This window comes from Electrophorus electricus, chromosome 12 (assembly GCF_013358815.1).
Source record: "Electrophorus electricus isolate fEleEle1 chromosome 12, fEleEle1.pri, whole genome shotgun sequence".
Classification (NCBI taxonomy): domain Eukaryota; kingdom Metazoa; phylum Chordata; class Actinopteri; order Gymnotiformes; family Gymnotidae; genus Electrophorus; species Electrophorus electricus.
Window position 1 is genome coordinate 10,881,174 of NC_049546.1, and position 18,445 is coordinate 10,899,618.

At 41.1% G+C, this 18,445-nt stretch overlaps 2 protein-coding genes across 9 annotated transcripts in view; one reads left to right on the forward strand and one right to left on the reverse strand.

The window, feature by feature from the left end:
- On the forward strand, positions 1-4,989 carry LOC113572470 (zinc finger protein 2-like). 3 transcript variants are annotated; one of them, XM_027002073.2, is made up of 3 exons: positions 1-337; positions 506-733; positions 1,362-4,989. In XM_027002073.2, the coding sequence occupies exons 2-3, from the start codon at positions 661-663 to the stop codon at positions 3,140-3,142; spliced, it is 1,854 nt and encodes a 617-aa protein (XP_026857874.2). In that variant the 5' UTR covers positions 1-337; positions 506-660; the 3' UTR covers positions 3,143-4,989. The 3 variants fall into 3 exon arrangements, with proteins under 3 accessions (XP_026857874.2, XP_026857873.2, XP_026857875.2); XM_027002072.2 differs by having other exon boundaries at positions 1-733; XM_027002074.2 differs by lacking the exon at positions 506-733.
- slc43a3b (solute carrier family 43 member 3b) overlaps positions 4,525-18,445 on the reverse strand; it is a 25,485-nt gene continuing 11,564 nt past the window's right edge. For 2 of the 6 annotated variants that reach the window (XM_027002077.2, XM_027002078.2), the window contains exons 2-12: positions 12,275-12,520; positions 12,053-12,182; positions 10,160-10,206; positions 9,445-9,521; positions 9,183-9,275; positions 8,923-9,062; positions 8,035-8,174; positions 7,431-7,574; positions 7,219-7,326; positions 6,938-7,124; positions 5,887-6,860 (exon numbers count right to left, since the gene is read on the reverse strand). In XM_027002077.2, the coding sequence (XP_026857878.2) occupies positions 6,557-6,860; positions 6,938-7,124; positions 7,219-7,326; positions 7,431-7,574; positions 8,035-8,174; positions 8,923-9,062; positions 9,183-9,275; positions 9,445-9,521; positions 10,160-10,206; positions 12,053-12,182; positions 12,275-12,452 (1,548 nt within the window). In that variant the 5' untranslated portion in view covers positions 12,453-12,520 and the 3' untranslated portion in view covers positions 5,887-6,556. Of the gene's footprint in view, positions 5,458-5,886; positions 6,861-6,937; positions 7,125-7,218; positions 7,327-7,430; positions 7,575-8,034; positions 8,175-8,922; positions 9,063-9,182; positions 9,276-9,444; positions 9,522-10,159; positions 10,207-12,052; positions 12,183-12,274; positions 12,614-18,445 lie in introns of those variants that run through there. The other 4 variants (XM_027002079.2, XM_027002081.2, XM_027002075.2 and 1 more) reach the window with 4 other exon arrangements.

Genomic DNA, 18,445 nt, shown 5'->3' on the forward strand with positions numbered 1-18,445 from the left:
ATAAATGGTGGAATAATTGCAAGGCCATTAATAATTATGTAACGAACGTGTAATAAAGTTAGTTGGGTACGTTTTGAATGACTCTGTTTTTTATTCTCTTAAATCAGAACAACATGCATTTCCAAGTCATTTTTATTGAATTTCATCCACGCCACTAGAGGCAATCCATTAGCTAATACTCCCGTGCAGCTTCAGCAGAAAAAGACAAAACAAGCATTTCATTGGAACGCTTAAGCTACTTGGTCGTGTTTGCATTTCTTACAAAAAATAAATCGGCACCTAATTAAAACAGAATTTGGCGAACAAGAAATTCCAAGGAAAATGATGCACAGATTTTGTGAGTAGCAAGTATTCGGAAGGGGTTATAGAAAACACTACAGGGCTCCGTGATATAGGTTGCACACTCGCAGTGTTAATATAGGGGCCTTCGCCAGGTGATTTTGGAAATTGATTCTAATAAATAAGTTAGATGCACGTCTTAGTTATGAATTTATGTGTGTCTCAGTGACGGCCATAACAACGAAAGGCAGTTTCATCAAAGGTGAACCGTGGCAGACACGTCCAACGAGTTAAGGCTAACGTGCGCGTGTCACAGGCGCCCAAATGTAGGCGCGTCTGAATCAGAATAAGGAAGAGGCTGGGGGTGTATCTTCAACGGACATGAACCAGGCTGATGTCGGGGACGTAAAGATCTCCCTGGTGCCGCTGGGCGGAAGGGAGCTCAGTAAATATGGTAAACGAAGTCATAGATGTGACGTGGTTGTTTATTGTGATGATGCCGTATCATCTGTAATATGGTTTTCTTCTTGGTATGTAGCCTATTCGAAGAGGAATCGTTTTAATGTGCTTGATGGTTTCTTTTGATATGCAAAACAAAATGAATAAAGGAACTGAATATGGTCAAAACCCTTTCTATTTGCTCCTAAATTATATTTACTTGCCCCTCCAGTAGGCTATTTTACATGGCTTGCAGCAGAACATCACGAAATATGCACGGTCACAATTGAACATGATTAATTTTTTGTAAAAGGACAATGATCCACATACAATAAAATGCAGTTAATTGAAACGCAGAAATCCCAATTAACTAAGTGATCTTTTTTCATCAATGTGTATTGAACATTTTAAGTTGATATTGTTACTGGTAGTGGGAACATAATTAACCCAGGTTTAATTGAGTGCTTGCTAGCAACCAACTGAAAGCTATGCTAAGGTCTGAAAATATTTAACCTATCTCACATCTTTACACATTTTCCTGACTTATATAAGTTTTGTGTTCTTTTTGTAACACATTTGTTAACAATGAACACATTTCTTTATTTTTTTGTATAATTTCTGTTCTCGTGATTTATGTTTACCAGCTCCCCAAGTTGCAGATGATGATGAGGATGCGGATGATGCCTTTCTTACTCCACCATCTGCAGATGAAGAGCGGAAGCAACGTGGCTTACGCAGACACCAGATCAACGAGAGTCCTGACCTGGAAGACAGTGCATCAGGCGAGGAGATGGCAACAAAAGCAGTCAAGGACATTTGTGTAAAAACATACAGCTATATGAGCCCGATCAGCAGTGACATTGATGACATCCCACAAAGCACTTTTAGAAGAGATTGCACTAGACAGGCAGGGAAATGGCACAGAGGCCCTCCCCCAACCCCCAAAAGTGCTGAGAAGGAGGAGCCTAAAAGGGGACGAAAAGCCAGGCAAGTGGAGAGGCGTGGCCTGCACAGCCCAGATGGATGTGAGCCAGAGCCCAAAAGTGGCATTTCAAAAGTGGCCAGAAAGAGAAGGGGTCGACCAAAACAGGCAAAGGATTTACCAGTGAGTACGCACCTGGAAATGAGACTGGGCACCACTAGGAGGAGCACAACAGCAAAGCAGCAAAACAACAAACACGACACTTCTACTTGTCTAACAGAGTTGGTTCCCGAGCCCGAAAATGAGGTCACTGCCAAAACAGCAAAGAAGCAGAAAGCAGCCACCTCCAGAACATCTCGAGGAAGACATTGCACTACTTCAGCCAATGCTGGGAGCTCAGAACACAATTTATGTGACCTGGACAACACAGCAGAGAGTGAGAGAAGTGAAAGTCCTGGCCAAACATTAGACAGCATGTCTGATGAATCAAGGAGCTGTTGCAGGTCCGAGGAGACCAGCGCAGAGGCTGAAAAAGAACTGGACACGAAGAAAGTGAAAACGGGAAATGACAGCAGAAAGACACGCAAATTCAGGGACTCTTCCGCTTCCTCCAGTATGGACGAGGGCAGCAAGAAGCGAGCGGCGAAGCAGCGCATCAAAAGAACGCAAAAGTGTCGAAGGCGAGCATTGCCCGCGTCGTCCTGCGAGTCCAAACTCTCAGTGTGTCCTGCTGTTCACCTGTCCAGGAAGAAAGAAAGGAAGGCCCAGTGGGGGCGAGGCCCAATTGAGTGCGAGGTGTGTGGCCGCAGCATCCGCTGCCGAGCCATCATGGAGCGGCACATGCTGACGCACACAGGCGAGAAGCCATTCGAGTGCGGCGACTGTGGCCGCCGCTACACCAGCAGCTCCAACCTGCGCATCCATCAGCTGAGCCACAGCGGCGCCATGGACTTTGTGTGCAACGAGTGCGGCCAGAAGTTCACACACCTGCCCTACTTGAAACGCCACTTGCTTCGGCACGCCGGCAAGAAGATGCACATGTGCGACCAGTGTGGCAAGGGCTTCATCCAGAAGTACCACCTGGAACGGCACCTGCTGTTGCACACAGGCAAGACACCATACACCTGCGACGAGTGTGGCGCCACCTTCACCCGCACCGACTACCTGAGGATGCACATGCGCAACACCCATCTTGGCCACGGCAAGCGGGCCGAGACGGTGCCGTCCAAGTCCCACAAGTGTGACACGTGTGAGAAAGCGTTCACCTCACGCAGCGTGCTGGAGGCACACATGCGCGTGCATACGGGCGATGCGCCCTTCAGATGCAGCATCTGCATGCGCAGGTTCAAGCAGTCAAGCCACATGTCATCACATATGCGCACACATACAGGAGAGAAGCCGTACATCTGTGATGTCTGTGGGCTCAGGTTCACACGCAGATCCTATGTCCGCGTCCACAAAAGAAAAGTGCATGGCGCATCAGATCAGGTTCCAAGTTGTTAGTTTATACAGCATTTATGAAGTTGAAAATGCTGAATTGACATTATTTCTTCTTTATAATAAAATCTTTTTAAATGTTCACTTGTGCATTTTAAGTTAAAGCCATTTGTTGTCATATGTGTCATATATTGTTTCTTTAAAATTTCAGCGTGTTCCTTTGCCTTAATGCGTTATTGTTTTAAATGCTGCATTGTGGGACTAATTTCATATTTAAATGCCCATTGTTTTGTGTTACTGGACACATGAAAAGCACAATAATATGGTTAAGAGGAATTCGGAGTGTTCCGTTTTGTCCTGCAGAGGGCACTAAACGATAGAATTTGTACAGAGGAGAAGTACAAGTCTCCCGGCTTGTTAAATGCTAGAGGCGCCCGCGAGCGAGTCCAAAACGAATAGGGGTGAATGGAGGACAACGGCCTATAACGAGAAATTAAAAGTTTTTCACCACTTGTGAAGGATCTTCCTTTAATTTTGGAAATTACATAATTAATTATGTACTGCACTAAGAATAGCAAATAAAATACACATACTTTTTTTTCTACAGCAAAGATGTTGGGCAGTAGGACGCTGGCATTTCTGCTGCTGACTGCTGATAGGTGAGCTGACCCTGCAGTAGCAATAATCGTGTCCTACTGACCAAAACCCATTTGCTATAGAAAAAAAAAGTATACAGGTAAATTGTACATTTTTAGCGTAATACATATACTTTCAAAAGTTAAAGTAAGGATCTGCTTATTTTTGTTCTAACGAGAGGAATAGAATGTGACCAGGCTCCTCATAAACCGCTTCTGACTAAACCCTCATGCTGCACTTCCATGCCGTTCTGTGCACTTATAACACAGTACACTTTAGGCTGTGTTCAGACGTGCCAAGCTTTGGTTCGATTAAAACGAAAGGCCCGACACCGGCTGAGCAGGTGGGTCTCGGTCTGTTTCTAAAGGAATTCTAGTGCGGTTTGTTGGAAGTATGAACACAATACGAACCAAACACGGGACGTGATGACACAAGATGCGACACTAAACGTGCAGCGACAGAAGAAAGTTCATTGAAAGCAAAAAAAGTTTTCCAATACAGTTCGGTAGTCATTGGAAATGTAGGCCTGCGTCGTCTAAACTTTGTAGCGTACCTTCCTAGGTATGTGCAGCGGAACAATGGCTGGCGTTATTTTGTCTCCTTTATCCATTTTAGCCGTAGTCTGTGTCATGCATGTGTCATACATCACTTAATTAATTTGGTTCGATTGGAGTGAACGCTAAACAAACCAGGACTAAGATGTAACAAAGGGGCCTTTATCATTTTCTTGTTTGGTCCGGACCAAGGGAACCGAACTACAGGTATGAACACAGATTGCAAACAATCTCAGAATTTAATAAATTGACACGAAGTCAAGCAAAAGTCTTTAATACTGCCACATATCAATGCATCTCAGTGTAAAACCTAAAAAAAACACTCAAGCTTACTATCAGTCACTCCTCACTTATCAACTGTGATATTAAAACCGTTTTTAGGGCATTTGCACCCAGAGTTGAAATGGTCAGCCCACATACAATGTATCCTGCCCAAACTGGATGTATTAAGGGCATCTGTCATCGAAAATGTGTAGATAAATTACATTTGTAAATATCTCAAATGAAACTGGCAAATTTTCTGTCAGATTTTCTAGCAAAGTTATTTGTATTTTGTTAACTGGTCAAAAAATTAACAATCTACTTAATGAAATAAATGAACAATGTTCCCCAGCTAAATCCCATCTCTTCCTGCATTAATAGTAGTATTAAACACCTCAGCATTAATATTTCCCTCAATCTATCAGATCTTTTCCAGGTAAAAACTAGGGATAAAAAAAAAAAAAAACTAGTAGAGCAACACTACTTGTGGAACGAGTATAACCGATAATGGAGTTCCTGACCTAGGCTTAAGTGGTGTTCAGAAAACATCAATGTTTGAGAGGTAATGTGTGTATGTGTTTCTGTCTGTATGAATCTCCAGGGGCTCTGTGGCCTCTAATAAGATGTAAAAATACACTGTAAAGAAAAACAAAGACATCAGTCTCTTCTGATTTGCAATAATGACAACATTTGTCACTATGGCAAGACAGGTATAATAAGTACTTTCATTTTAAATGGCATTTACAGTCCAGTGGTGACCGTAAACAGAAGCGGGTGTGGCTGTGTCATGTGTAGCTCTGGGGCCTGGCCCTAGGAGGTGGTGCTCCTGTTGACCCTGCTTCGCTGGGCTGCTTGCCGTCGGCAGTGCAGGTAAACATAGAGAGGGTGGATGAAGGCTAGGCAAGTTAGGAGGGTCAGAGTGACGTTCACCTACAGTCCACACACATGCAGCATGTTAAAATGATTAGCACATCCCCTGTACTTGAGCGATTCACATTTGAGCCTGTTCATGGTGTGGTAACAGAGTAAGAGTTTTTAATTTTAATTGCTGTTTAATTGTACTCAATCTGAATGCCCCTGACATATACACATTCACCACTTGCTTTAACAGAAACGTCTAACTTGTAGGTGCACATTACAAACGTAGTTACTAACTCTGTAGCATCTGCTACAAGCACAGTTCCCTCACACACTAACTCCTCATCACTTGGCAGATTCTGACCTTACTTTCTTTTCACTGCTGAGTGAATGTTATGTGGATGACAGACCACTGTCGATGCAGGAGCAATGCTGACATGGCAGTGGGTGTTTAGCCAGTAAGAATTTATCAGGCACAGCAGTGTTGCTGTGTCACTGCTGTTTTTTTGGGTTGTCTACCAACCAAAAAGCTCTAACAAGGTGGGTCACTTTAATAAAATGCTTGTTGAGAGTAGAATGTTGATGTATCATTTTAAACATGTTACTTTCAATTCAGTTATTAAGCAATAGATGATTTTCAACTTTTTTAGGCATTCCAAAGCTTGAACATTTAAAATCCCCAGTTGAAATGCCCAGTGTGAATTATACATAATGGACAATTCCACTAATGCTACTTATTCATTTGAGCAGCACATGGAAAAGATTTCTTTCAAATATGTCCTGATTCTTTGGAGGCCCACAGATCAGCTTTTAAGGTAGCCTGGTTAAGTTTCAAGTTTGGTTTATTTGTCACATACATAGTCATACACAGTATAACTCGCAGTGAAATGGTTAACAGGAAAACTTGCTAGTCAGACTTACGAATTGCTTCCACTGTGCTATAATGTATGCTCCTGCACATTAATAAGACGTACAGGGTCCGCATGCACACCTCCTCACCCCTGCACTTCCTTTCATGCACCCTCCACGTTGAAGTGCATCTTGGAGCCCTTAAAGAGCAGTGCTACCTCACAACTCTTGACTATCGTATCCCACATATTTCATTGCTGTGGGAGTTTCGGTAGGACACAAGGTTCTCATTTCCTTAAATGTGCTTCCTTCTCCGTGTGTCTTAGCTCCTCCCAATTGTGTTTGCCCAATCATAAGGAAGTGCCCCTGCTCTTTCACACATCTGGCACAGTCCTAGTGTCCTCCCTCGCTCCTCAGTCCTAGTGTTGTTCTTTGCCACACTAGGACTGAGGGAGGACACTAGGACTGTGCCTAAGAGATACTGAATGTGGTTGTGGCTTACAGCAAAGGGGTCTCCACCAAGAGGCCCATTAATGAGAGTGAAGCAGGGATACTGCAGGAGTGACACCACAGCAGAGAGAGCCATCACAGCTCCATACAGCTTCCCAAAGTGGGCAGGAGGGAATCTACACACACACACTGTGGATTACTGAAACACGAACAAAGCTTGAGGATTGGGTGCTGTGCGTGGGCGGGGACTTACGCCACACTGATGAAGGCAGCATTGCCTCCATACAGGAAGGACCTGTTGAGCACCTGCAAGGCAAAGGTGAGGTACTGCAGTGGCAGGAGAGGAATGGTAGCGCACAGGGAGAAGAGCACACACTGGAGCACGGTCACGCCCAGTGACAGGACAGCCGCCCTCAGGTCTGCCTCGCTCTCGCTCTGGCCTGCCACACACAGTGAATGAGTGTGTGGTCGCATTGCTGCAGTGGAAAGGAACGCGTATATGTGTGGGGGGGTGCGCGTGTGTGTAGTTCTGACCTGCTTCTCTGGGTTTTCCTTTGTGGCGGTCCATGATGAGTCCATTCCAGGGAGCACACACTATCCCACACAGCTGGGTGAGAGCGAACGCGTTTGTATAAGTGCTCACTGAAGAAAAGAGCATGACATAGATACAGCCATGATCAGAGCCTGTGTGTGTGTGTGGTCTCTAGCTGTAAAATAGCAGTGTGTGTGTGTGTGTTTTTGGTCACCAAGGCTGGAGTCTCTGGCTGTAAGATGCTGGAGCATAGGATTGAGAGTTCCAATAAACAAGTAGTGCCTCAACTGCATGACTGACAACCACAGCATATGCCATAAGAAGAACCAGGAGAGAATGCAGCTTTTGAAGCTTCGCTCTAAAACACACGTGCACACACACATACAAAGTTGGATAGAATCATTTAAAAAAGCAAACTGTTTTTGAATTTTGGTCAACATGTGTGGACACATCACCTGAATTATTAATACAAATAACTATAAGTCAAATCTGAATTGAACTGAACTAACAGCTTGCTTAAGCATGGTGGGAGTGTCCTATTTACCCATTTTGTTTAAATTTCAGTTAGTTTGTCCAAAAAAATCTTTGAGACAAGGCAAGTGCACCTCGTGTTACAATGTCCTCACCAGAGGAATGAGCAGACAGAGTGGTGTTGACAGCACCAATTACAGTTATGATGTGTACAGTGCAACAAAACATCACTCGCAACAATGATCTAAAATTAACTTGCATTTCTCTGTATTAAGGCGAATCATTCATTAAGTGTAGAGCAGCATATGGCTCATGGTAGATTAGCACAGAGTCCTGTCTCCCCTCACCTGCTGTCTCTTCCTGGGTGACCTTGGTGGAATTCTCTTCTTGAAACGGCGTTGTCTCAGAGACCTGGGAAGTCTGGAGGTTGCCTTTGTCAACTTTGTTTTCGGCGGTGCTTGAAGACTGAGGCACAGCACATTTCATCCTGCCACACAAAAAGCGTCAGTGAAATCATCTTAAATCACTGTGGGCTTTGATAAGGATCATTTACAAATACTTAAATGTGGGAGATGAGAATATGCAGAATATGAGAATATTACACAAAATGCATTTGTATTTCTCAGTGCATACATTGATCCATTTGGGGGCCTGACTAACATTACAGACGTTCCACATGACGCTAGGCTGCTAGCTATTTTTCAGCAGGACAGTGACGGGGTGGGTGGTCTGTCTATCATCCTGCATAGCAAGCAATGTAAACAAGAGCAATATGGATCTGCATTGCTGGACCTGCAACCCAAAATTTAGATAAGAGGGTAGGTTGAGTCAAGAGGTTTTTTGCATTTTACATATACTTTTCAGATCAGATCTGACTTCCAGTGACTCTATGACATGAAGTAAAAAAGGCATACACAAATACATAAAATAACAATAGTATTCTATACAGCATTTTTGGGCATTTTTCCAGATCAGTAAGAAATACCTATAGATTTGGCTCTGTAGAGAAACAGGTTTTAGGACCTGTACATACATTCAGCCTAATTAGTATTACATTGCATTGTAAATCAGCACTGTCCAGTGAAATGTTTTCTCCTTTTTTGTCTAGATCTGGGTCTTTTAGAGATTCCATGAGTATGTAATTCTCAGGAAAAGACGTGGGGAACGGATTGTGGGATTTGTAATTTACTCGTAGATGTAATTCTCAGGAAGAGGGTATGGGATTTGTCATTTACCCATAAGTGTAGTTCTCAGGAAGAGGGTATGGGATGTGTGAACGAGGCAACAGCAGGATGGTGCGGGTCAAGTGGACCACACTGCCACAGGATAGGAAGAGGAGGGAGGTGCGCAGAGACACTCCACCCTGATACAGCAGCTGTCAAAGAAGAAGGACGCCATCCTCTTCATCATCATCATCATTTTTTTATTGCCATCCCACACACTCTAATTAACAGCTGCATTACCTGAATAACTGAAGTGCTTCAAGGGATTTTACCTTGACAACAAGGAAGACTGCAGAAGATGAGTCAAAGGCTCCATTATACAGAGTGATGATAGTGGAGCGATGGGTTCCAAAGAGATTCCCCACCTGGTGAATGAGCATGTGTGATGTAGATGGAGAGAAAGAGAGAGAGAAGTGCTGCCAATCATAAGCTTATAGATGCAGATCATAAAACATGATATGGGTTAAATGTTAGATGTGGTGAACTAAATAAATATTTCTTATTAATATCGTTCATTAACTGGAAGTCACGTACCTGAATATTAGTAACTAAGAAAATAATTCCTCCAACAGCAATGAAAGACAGAGCAGGATAGAGAAGGACTGGCTTTGCTGTGAGAGAGAAAGAGTGTTCCCTTAAACTAATCCAGTCAATTAGAAAAATGAAGTCATAAAAGAATGCAGAAGTAGTCATGCTAATAATGAAGCCACAGATATTGTCACTGAGAATATTGCAAGTATCGCTTCCTGATCCTTCCCTCGACTAAACAAGATGGTTCAGAACATCGAGGCTTGGGAACTAGTGTGGGCAAAGGGGAAACAGTCTGATGTAAGAGATATTGATGCAAACTGAATGCAAATTGAAGACTGTAGTACTGGATATAATTCATAGAAATCTAAACCATAACCTTCATATTGGGGAAAAAAACAAGAAATTATATAGTTTACTGAAAGACTAGTTTTGTTACATATGTATGCTGACAAAAGTTTGATGTGGCATTCTAAATTCTCTGCTTTATAATATATGTGACCATACATATTCAATGTAAATAAAAGAATACTGGGTAATTTCTGTTCAAATAATTCAGAACATTGTTCACTCTAGTCTCTAACACTTTTAAGAAGTATTCCAAAACAGCCATCTTTCCTTGATCTCCAAACTGAACTGAATATTGAATGATAACTATTTGTATTATAAAGTTTGTAGTTGAGTTACATAGGAGTAAAATGAATTCATAGAAATGTCTCACCAGCATTGGAAAAGGCTATCAACAAGGTTCCAGTGGTGTAGACAGATCTGGTGGAAAGACAAAAGGAAGTAATTAGGAATATGGAGTGTGAAATAAGATAAAGGGCTGGAGAGTCAAGGAAAACTGCTAAAACAATGTGAGAGAAAGAGGCCTCGATCTGTAGCGTATGATTACTATAAGAAGGAATCAGCCTTGTTTTCTTGCCCTCTGTCCTGCTTCTTCTTCCTTCCTCTCTCACATAATGTCCCTCCTCCCTCATTTCCCTTCTGAACTCTCAATAAAAACAGACTGAACTCTGAGCCACATGAAGCCAAGTGCCTGGTGGGTCTGTATTAAAAGGATCACACACACAGGTGCATGCAACCCCCCACACACATACACTATTTAAATATGCACTTCAGGGTCTACCTGTTACACATAGCAAATAAAACTCTTGAACCTTGTACTCTCAAACAGACATTGGCAGATGTCAATCTTTTCACATGTCTCAGCAAGTGAGGATCTCTTTCAAATTCTGTCTTTGTTGCATCACCTTGGCCACAGGTCAGAGTTTTGCACCCACTCTCACTCTCCCTACCTCTTTCTCTCTCATCTTCTTTAGATCTACCTCTCCATCTCTCCTTGCTCTTCTTCTCACCATCTATTTATTTCACTCTCACCCTCTCTTGCTCCCTCTTCCTCTATCTAACTCTCTGTCTCTCTTCTCATCCCTCTCTCCCTGTCTATGTCTGTATCTCTCTATGTCCTTCATTTCACTCAGGCTGTGCAGGCAATTCCCAGAGCTCTCTTACCACAGCTGCACTCCTGCCACCAGTTCTGCATCTGCCCATGGTGTCTTTGTGAATTATGGCTCATTCCTCTTTCCCAAAATCAAGCTCACGGCTCACAGATGGAGAATGTGGCAAACACAACTTCAGCTATAAAAGTACTGCTGTAATTTCCAATGCAGCCATGTTTTGAAAAAACAATCATGGAGTTTATTGGGTCCCGGGCATTGAATTATCTAGACCACTGAAGGGATCAGTTTATGGCATATTCTCAGGAGATCCACAGGACAAGCTCTGAATGCAAGGACCAACAACTATGCAAAACTATATTTAAGAAGTTCAGCTCTAACTTTTTTATAATTATATTGTTGGTAAACAGTGGTGCATAAATAAGTGGTGCTATTTTATCTTATTACAGTTTAGAAGATTATCCCAAACAAAAAACTAGTACATATCATATTTTAAATAAACAAAAATCTTTATATTTCTTTTAGCTACATTTCTTTGTCTAAATGTTTTACACATAATATCAAGAATTCACCTACGCATAGGATACATATTCATATCTCATTTGTTATCAGACCTCTTATGTATAAATGTTGAAATGGCCTGTCAATCATTCTTTAGAGTACATATTCATGACATTCATGACAATAATGTTTTCATAGAAAGAGATCCTAGACACACTTCAGCAATCAATGTTAAGAATTTATAATAGATTTGTGTGTGTGTGTGTGTGTGTGTGTGTGTGTGTGTGTGTGTATGTGTGTGTGTGTGTGTGTGTGTGTGTGTGTGTGTGTGTGTGTGTGTGTGTGTGTGAGATAGACTGACCCTCAGGAATATAAAAACATCTATTGTGCTGCATCACCTTCAATTTATGGTGCATATCTGATCTATTAATTGCCTCAAGAACACCATTTTAATAAGAAATTCCATCTACATGAAATTGCTTTTATACACTATGGTTACTGTTTTGTTGTTGACGTACACAAAATAATTGTTTTGACATTTTTATTATGTTTGAACACAAATTTGGATTGAAAGCTCTGGTTTAAGCATCATTTCTTCATGTAAAACAAACCCCTTAAGAAAATTACATTTATCAGAACAAACATCTGTGACTCACATTCCCAGAAGCCTGGTTACCATGGTGCCGAAATGATCAAACAGAAAGCCGCTTGGCAGTGTGAAAAAGTTGTTCATGAAGGAGGCAACGGTGAAAATGACAGAGAGCTGTTCATCCTGTGCACTGCAATCTGGGATACACACACACAGACGCACACACATCACATTTCACACCATGAGTCATCTTATTTGCATGAGACAAGAGTGTGCGGATGCCCCTCACCCTCGGTGACATTGCTGCTGACCGTGACATTTGTGCACAAGTAGCCGAAGTAGCCCTCACTCTTCAGCACAAAGACGAGGGAAGCCCAGCCAAACACAGCCCCTGCAAAGCCCAGACACTCCACCAGGCCTGTTAGCAAGGTGAGCCAGTAGCGCGCTTTGTGCCCGTCACCCCACATCTTGTTCTCTCCTGTTATACAGTGCTCTCACCCTTTGTTCCCCCCGGCTGCAGTTGTGCTGCGTGCTCCTGTCAAAAGAAAACAAAACAAAACCAAGAAGACTGAGCGACTTGAAAAAAATCTGAAGCAGTTTTTCCATTGGTGAGCTGTGCAGTATGTTTCTTAAGTCTTGGTGTCTTTTTTTTATATAAACTTGTCTCCTTGCATCTTTCCCTCCCATTTCCTTTCTGGACACACCTCTTCTCCTTTTCCTGCTGCGCTATCTCCCTCTGAATGAAGAAACATTTGAAGAGAAATGATGCTTCAAACTATGAGAACCCATGTATAGGGAGACAAATCTTAGTGTATATTTACACCAAACATTTTCTGCTACCCACAAAGTATGGCCTACATATGGTTAGCCTGTGTGTAAACACAAGCACAGGAGTGCACGTATAGGCAGAGCTGAGTAAGCACTGTGCAAGTCCGGTGTCTGGCAGCCACTCTGGATACTTTCCAGCTGTCTGAAAAATGACTGAGAAAGCCCAGCTTCTGAAACCAAACCACTGCACACTGAATTCCAGTGTTTCTCTGCTGATCTGTTTATGCTCAGATGTGTGTTCATCTGAGGCACATAAAAAGCTCCAGCCTTTTCCCCACATTTCCCAGTGTGTTTACAAAGGGAAACTGCTAAAACAGTAGCATTAGCAAGTCGATTGTTCTACAATTCCCTTCTTAGAAACAGGCAGGAGGAATGATATGTCAGGCTTATAAGGATGCTGGTAATAATACTGCAGTTTGTCATCTACCTCAGTGTCCTTCCATTCACTAAATCATCTAATATTTGTAGTAAAATGAACTTTAAACCCAACTGAGGTTAATGCTATTAATGCACCACATGATTATCCAAATTAAATTCTGAGAACAATTAAACAGTGCTAATTATTTTAACACATTTTGACAACACGGTAAATGTGCAAAATGCATTTTGGTGAACTCAGAAACATAAAACTATGAATAAAGCAACGGACAAGAAATCTTTGTTTTTGAATAATTGTAAGAAATTCCTGTTCACTGCTTGTCTCCAAGTTATGAAGCCCCAAACATACGGGCCACCCACACTGGCCGAAACAAATAGCTGATATGAAAAACATCAAACTTGTGCAGTCAGAGGTGGAGCACGAGATGAAAATCAAGAAAAGTAAGTGTGTTTGAAAGTATGGAATTTTAGATGAAGTTACATTTACATTTAGCACATAGCCAATAAATGCCACGCACATCATTTTGATGAATGAGGAAGCTCTATTATCAAATGTATGCACCATCTATCTCACTTTCCCCTTTCCCTTCTTCTTAAACAAAACATACAAAAACAACCCTTGGTTCCCTTGTTGTATTTAGTGCCAAATAAAGTGCTTCATTGCTTTAAAATGTTTATTTATTTTTTATTATTATTATATTTTGGCCCTTCCATTTTACTGTGAGTATAATAATACATTAAGATATAAATGTAGATATAATCCAAAAGTGAAACTGTGGACATTTAACAAAACAACAACAACAGCAATAATAATATATATATATTTAAAATTTAAACACCATTTACAAAGTGCTTTACAGAAAAAAAGAAAGGTGCAAGTTAAAGCAAATATTACACAGCACCTAATATCTCTTCAATAAAAGAGAAATAAAGTCAAGTACAGCAAAAAAGTGAAAAAAGTGGGTAAGTAAAGGTAAAATCAATATTTTAAATAAAAATAAAAATATAGTAAAAGCAGTCTAATTAAAGGCCTTACAGAATGAAAATGTATTAACTTTCTTCTTAAATGTGTATATATCATTGAGAGCCCTCAGGTTATGTGGAAGAAAATTCCAGACTTTGGGGCCATGGCAGCAGAATACTACTTCAGCACGATTTAGTCAGGTGGTGGAAGCTGACTGACGGGACATGCCTTGTAATAATACTGCTGAGACAAAGATGGGCAATGCCCTGTAAACACAAACATTCTTTAATGTCATCAGAAGTATTTTAAAGTTGATTCTGAAGGACTTGGGTAGCCATATAAGGATTAGTGCATTCTGCACTCTCATTTACTACTCTTCTATACAATTTTGTTTCTGTTTTTCTTACATGAAGTGAAGTAGTATTGAAGTACTTTGCTGAAATATTTTTCATGTATTTCATATGTCTGACATGATAAGCAGATCAAAATAATAGAAAGACCGACCCATTTTTCTTCCGAAGCGAGTGTTTGCAACAGCAAAGATCATCTGCGGGTATAGCTTATTACTGTAGTATTATAAAAATGTATTTCTGAGATCAAAACATTGGTTCACAACCAAAGGTTTCATTCTGTCACTGAGAATATCTTAAAAGCTCAAAAGCTAATTTGTATTTTTCTTAAGCAAAAAAAAACAAACAAAAAAAATCAACCTTCAAATGTTTTGATGCTTAATTTTAGCAGCATTTATGTTTTTTAACATGTTAAAAGAATATTCCAATGTTTCTATACCTAATTCTGCTGCATTACCACAAACATTTTGACATGCTTTATAATGCTTTGTAAAGAAGGAAAACCTGCTGATACAAAACTCACTTATAATGGAAGACTATAGAAGACTTGCCAGTCCTAAATGACCATAAGGTACACATATGGTAGAGACGGGTCAGAAAATGGCTAGAAAATTGCTCTAACCACAGGCTATAGTACGCATGCTAGCGTTCTATTGCCCTGAACTGTCCAGGAGAAATTTATTGCACTTTTCCCTGCACAGGGCATTAGGTGTGGAACTGGGCAGATGCACAATAAATAATATAACAGGCACACCATCTCTTTGCCCTGCGATCCAGAGCACTGGAGCTTAACCAGTTTCTAACACTACGTGTTTGCTCTTGGAGCCTGGACCTTTCTGTCGACTCGGATCCTGGATTTGCTATTAATAAATCTCACTCTTCTTAGCGTTTGCATCCGCCTCATGTTCTCTCTGCATTACATTTGCATGTGGCGATCTTATATAAATGCCTTGTACGCTTGCAAAAGCGAATGTTGTCAGTGTGTATGAGAACTAAATTAACTTCTGGAAAGTCTTAATTGTTCTGCAACTACAAGGCCTCGTTACAACAATTCTATGTGAGAAACACCCCATTATATATTGTTCTTTGGGGTTGCTCTTATTTCTCTGGGGACAGTGGGTATCCCTAGTCACATCCGGCTGAGTACATTCCTAATAGCAAGCCTCAAAGTCAGGGAATTAGACCAGATATTTCTCCTCAGTTTTATTTTACAGTATGCTTGTGCAGAGGGATTTCATAGGGGATCAAGATATCAATGTGCCTCGAGTTTCCTGCTTTCTCTTTATTTTTATGAAGAGTTATATGTAAGAAAAATCTATTACAGTTGTTCTCTGTACTAGACTATTTCATACATATATATACATACACACAGGCATAACCACTTAGACATTTACAGTTGTGGCCAAAAGTTTTGAGACTAGCACAAATTTTGGTTTTATGGTGTTTTTATGGTGGCAATTTGCATTCACTCTAGACTGTGAAGAGTGATCAGATGAATTGCAATTAATTGCAGTCATTCCTTGTCATGAAAATTAACTTAATCACAAAAATTACTGCAGTCCAGCCACTGCATTTCAGCCCTACCACAAAATGGCCTGCTAACATAATTTCAGTGATCTTCAGTGATGATCGAATCATCAAGAATCATCAAGGAGAGAGGTTCAATTGCAGTGTGTGTCAAGCAAGTGCCAGGACCATCTCCTAAAGAGGTTGCAGCTATGGGATTGGGTCAACACCAGTGCAGAGCTTGCTCAGGAATGACAGAAGGCAGGTGTGAGTGCATCTGCATGCACAGTGAGGAAAAAGCTTTTGGAGCATGGCTTGGTGTCAAGAAGGGCAGTCATGAAGCCACTTCTCTCCAAGAAAAACATCAAGGACAGACTGACATTCTGCAGGAAGTATAGGGATTGGACTGCAGAGGACTGCAATAAAGTTCTCGCTGATGAAGCCCCCTTCAGATTGTTTGGGACATCTTGACAAATGATTGTCCGGAGAAGAAAAAGTGAAAGATACCATGAGTCCTGAAGACCATTTCATCTGCTCAAAATTTTGCCTGAGAACACTGCCATGAATAGGGAATGGTATCAAAACATCCTCCAAGAGCAACTTCTCCCAATGATGCAGGAGCAATCTGGTCATGAACAATACTTTTTCCAGCATGACAGAGCAACGTGTCACAAGGCAAAAGTGATAACCAAGGGGCTCAGTGAACAAAACATCAAAATTTTGGGTCCATGGCCAGGAAACTCCCCAGATCTCAATTTTGAGAACCTGTGGTCCATCTGTGATCAACTCCAAGCACTGATTAGGTAATATTAAGTATTTGCTTAAACATTTACCTGACACTTTTATCCAAAGCAACTTACAAGTATATCTGAGTACAATTTGAGCAACTGAGAGTTAAGGGCCTTGCTCAGGCGCCCAGCAGTGGTAATTTTGTGGTGGTAGGACTTGAACCAGCAACCTTCTGCTTATAAATCAAATACCTTAACCACTGAGATACCACTGCCAGCTAAAACTGGAATTAAATTTTTATAATTGTACTATACCATACTATACCATATAAACATCTGACAAAAGGAAAACCAAACCAACTCTGTGAAAACCAAAATTTGCGTCAGTCTTAAAACTTTTGGCTACAACTGTATATGTGCGTGCATGCTCACACACACACACACACACACACACACACACACACACACACACACACACACACACACAGTGTATGTGTAAAGGTTCTCTCATTTGCAATGTGTTTAATAATTTCCAAAAATTAAAACAAAATTTTTTTAATAATAAAAATTTAAAGTTTTATGCTTTGATTTAATAAGGCACACCAATGGGCATGTCTGGGGTGATTAGCTAGACTATTTTAGAACCTTGGCCCAGCAACATATGAAGGCACAATCCTCCTTCATCTTTAGCCAAGCTTAAACAACAGTCAGGTGAAACTGTAAGGATAACCTTAAGCGTCTAGACACAGGGTGTACCCAAAGCATAACTGTGATCTAAGGAGGCGTCAGTCCATTTAGTTCTTTAGAAACAAGCAATTAATCTTTATGGTGAATACTAACTTGAACTGGAAATCAGTGGAGGGAGGATTTTAAAATTGGGGTAACATAATCCTCTTTACATCACATTGCAGTCAAACCAATGCATTGTGGACCATCTGTGGAGTTGCAAGCAATGACTGGTTAATCCCCAATAATCCAGGATATATTATATTATCTGGTCATAATTTTGGACAACCACTTGTGGCTCTCAACTCAAGTTTCTAATCTGACCCAGTCTTGCAGATTCTCTCTCAGGAAGCTACCCAGGTACTTGTGCAGTCGCTTGTAATCTCAAAGATAGACTACTGCAATTTACTACTCACTGGTCTTCCTCTAAGAGCCATCAGACCTCTACAATTTGTCCAGAATGCAGCAGCATGACTGGTCTTCAATCTTCCAAAGTTCACATGTCACTCCACTGCTACACTGATGCTTGCCTGCAAAGCCAAAAATGGACCAGCCCCTCCATACATGATGTCATTGCCTGATCTGTACCTCGAGTACTTTGAACCTCAAGTATGGCTCATCTTGAAATGGTCTCATGGAAGGCAAACATTGAGACTGTTCTCTGTCCTAGCTCCTAGATAGTGGAATGAACTTCCACTTGATGTCTGGACAGCAGAGTCCCTTGCAGTCTTCAAACACAGACTGAAGACCCATCTATTTGTGGAATATTTAAATAACCACTGACTCTGTTCCTATGTTGAGTAACTGAAACTAGTACTTATTGTAGGGTATTGTTTATTACAGTGATGTTGACTAACAAACTCTAGTACTTATTGTTATTGCACTTATCGTTGTCTGAGATAGAACTTATGTATTTTGCACCTCTAGGCATCAGCATTGATCCCTGTATTTCAACAGTATTCTAGTTCATTGGTATATTA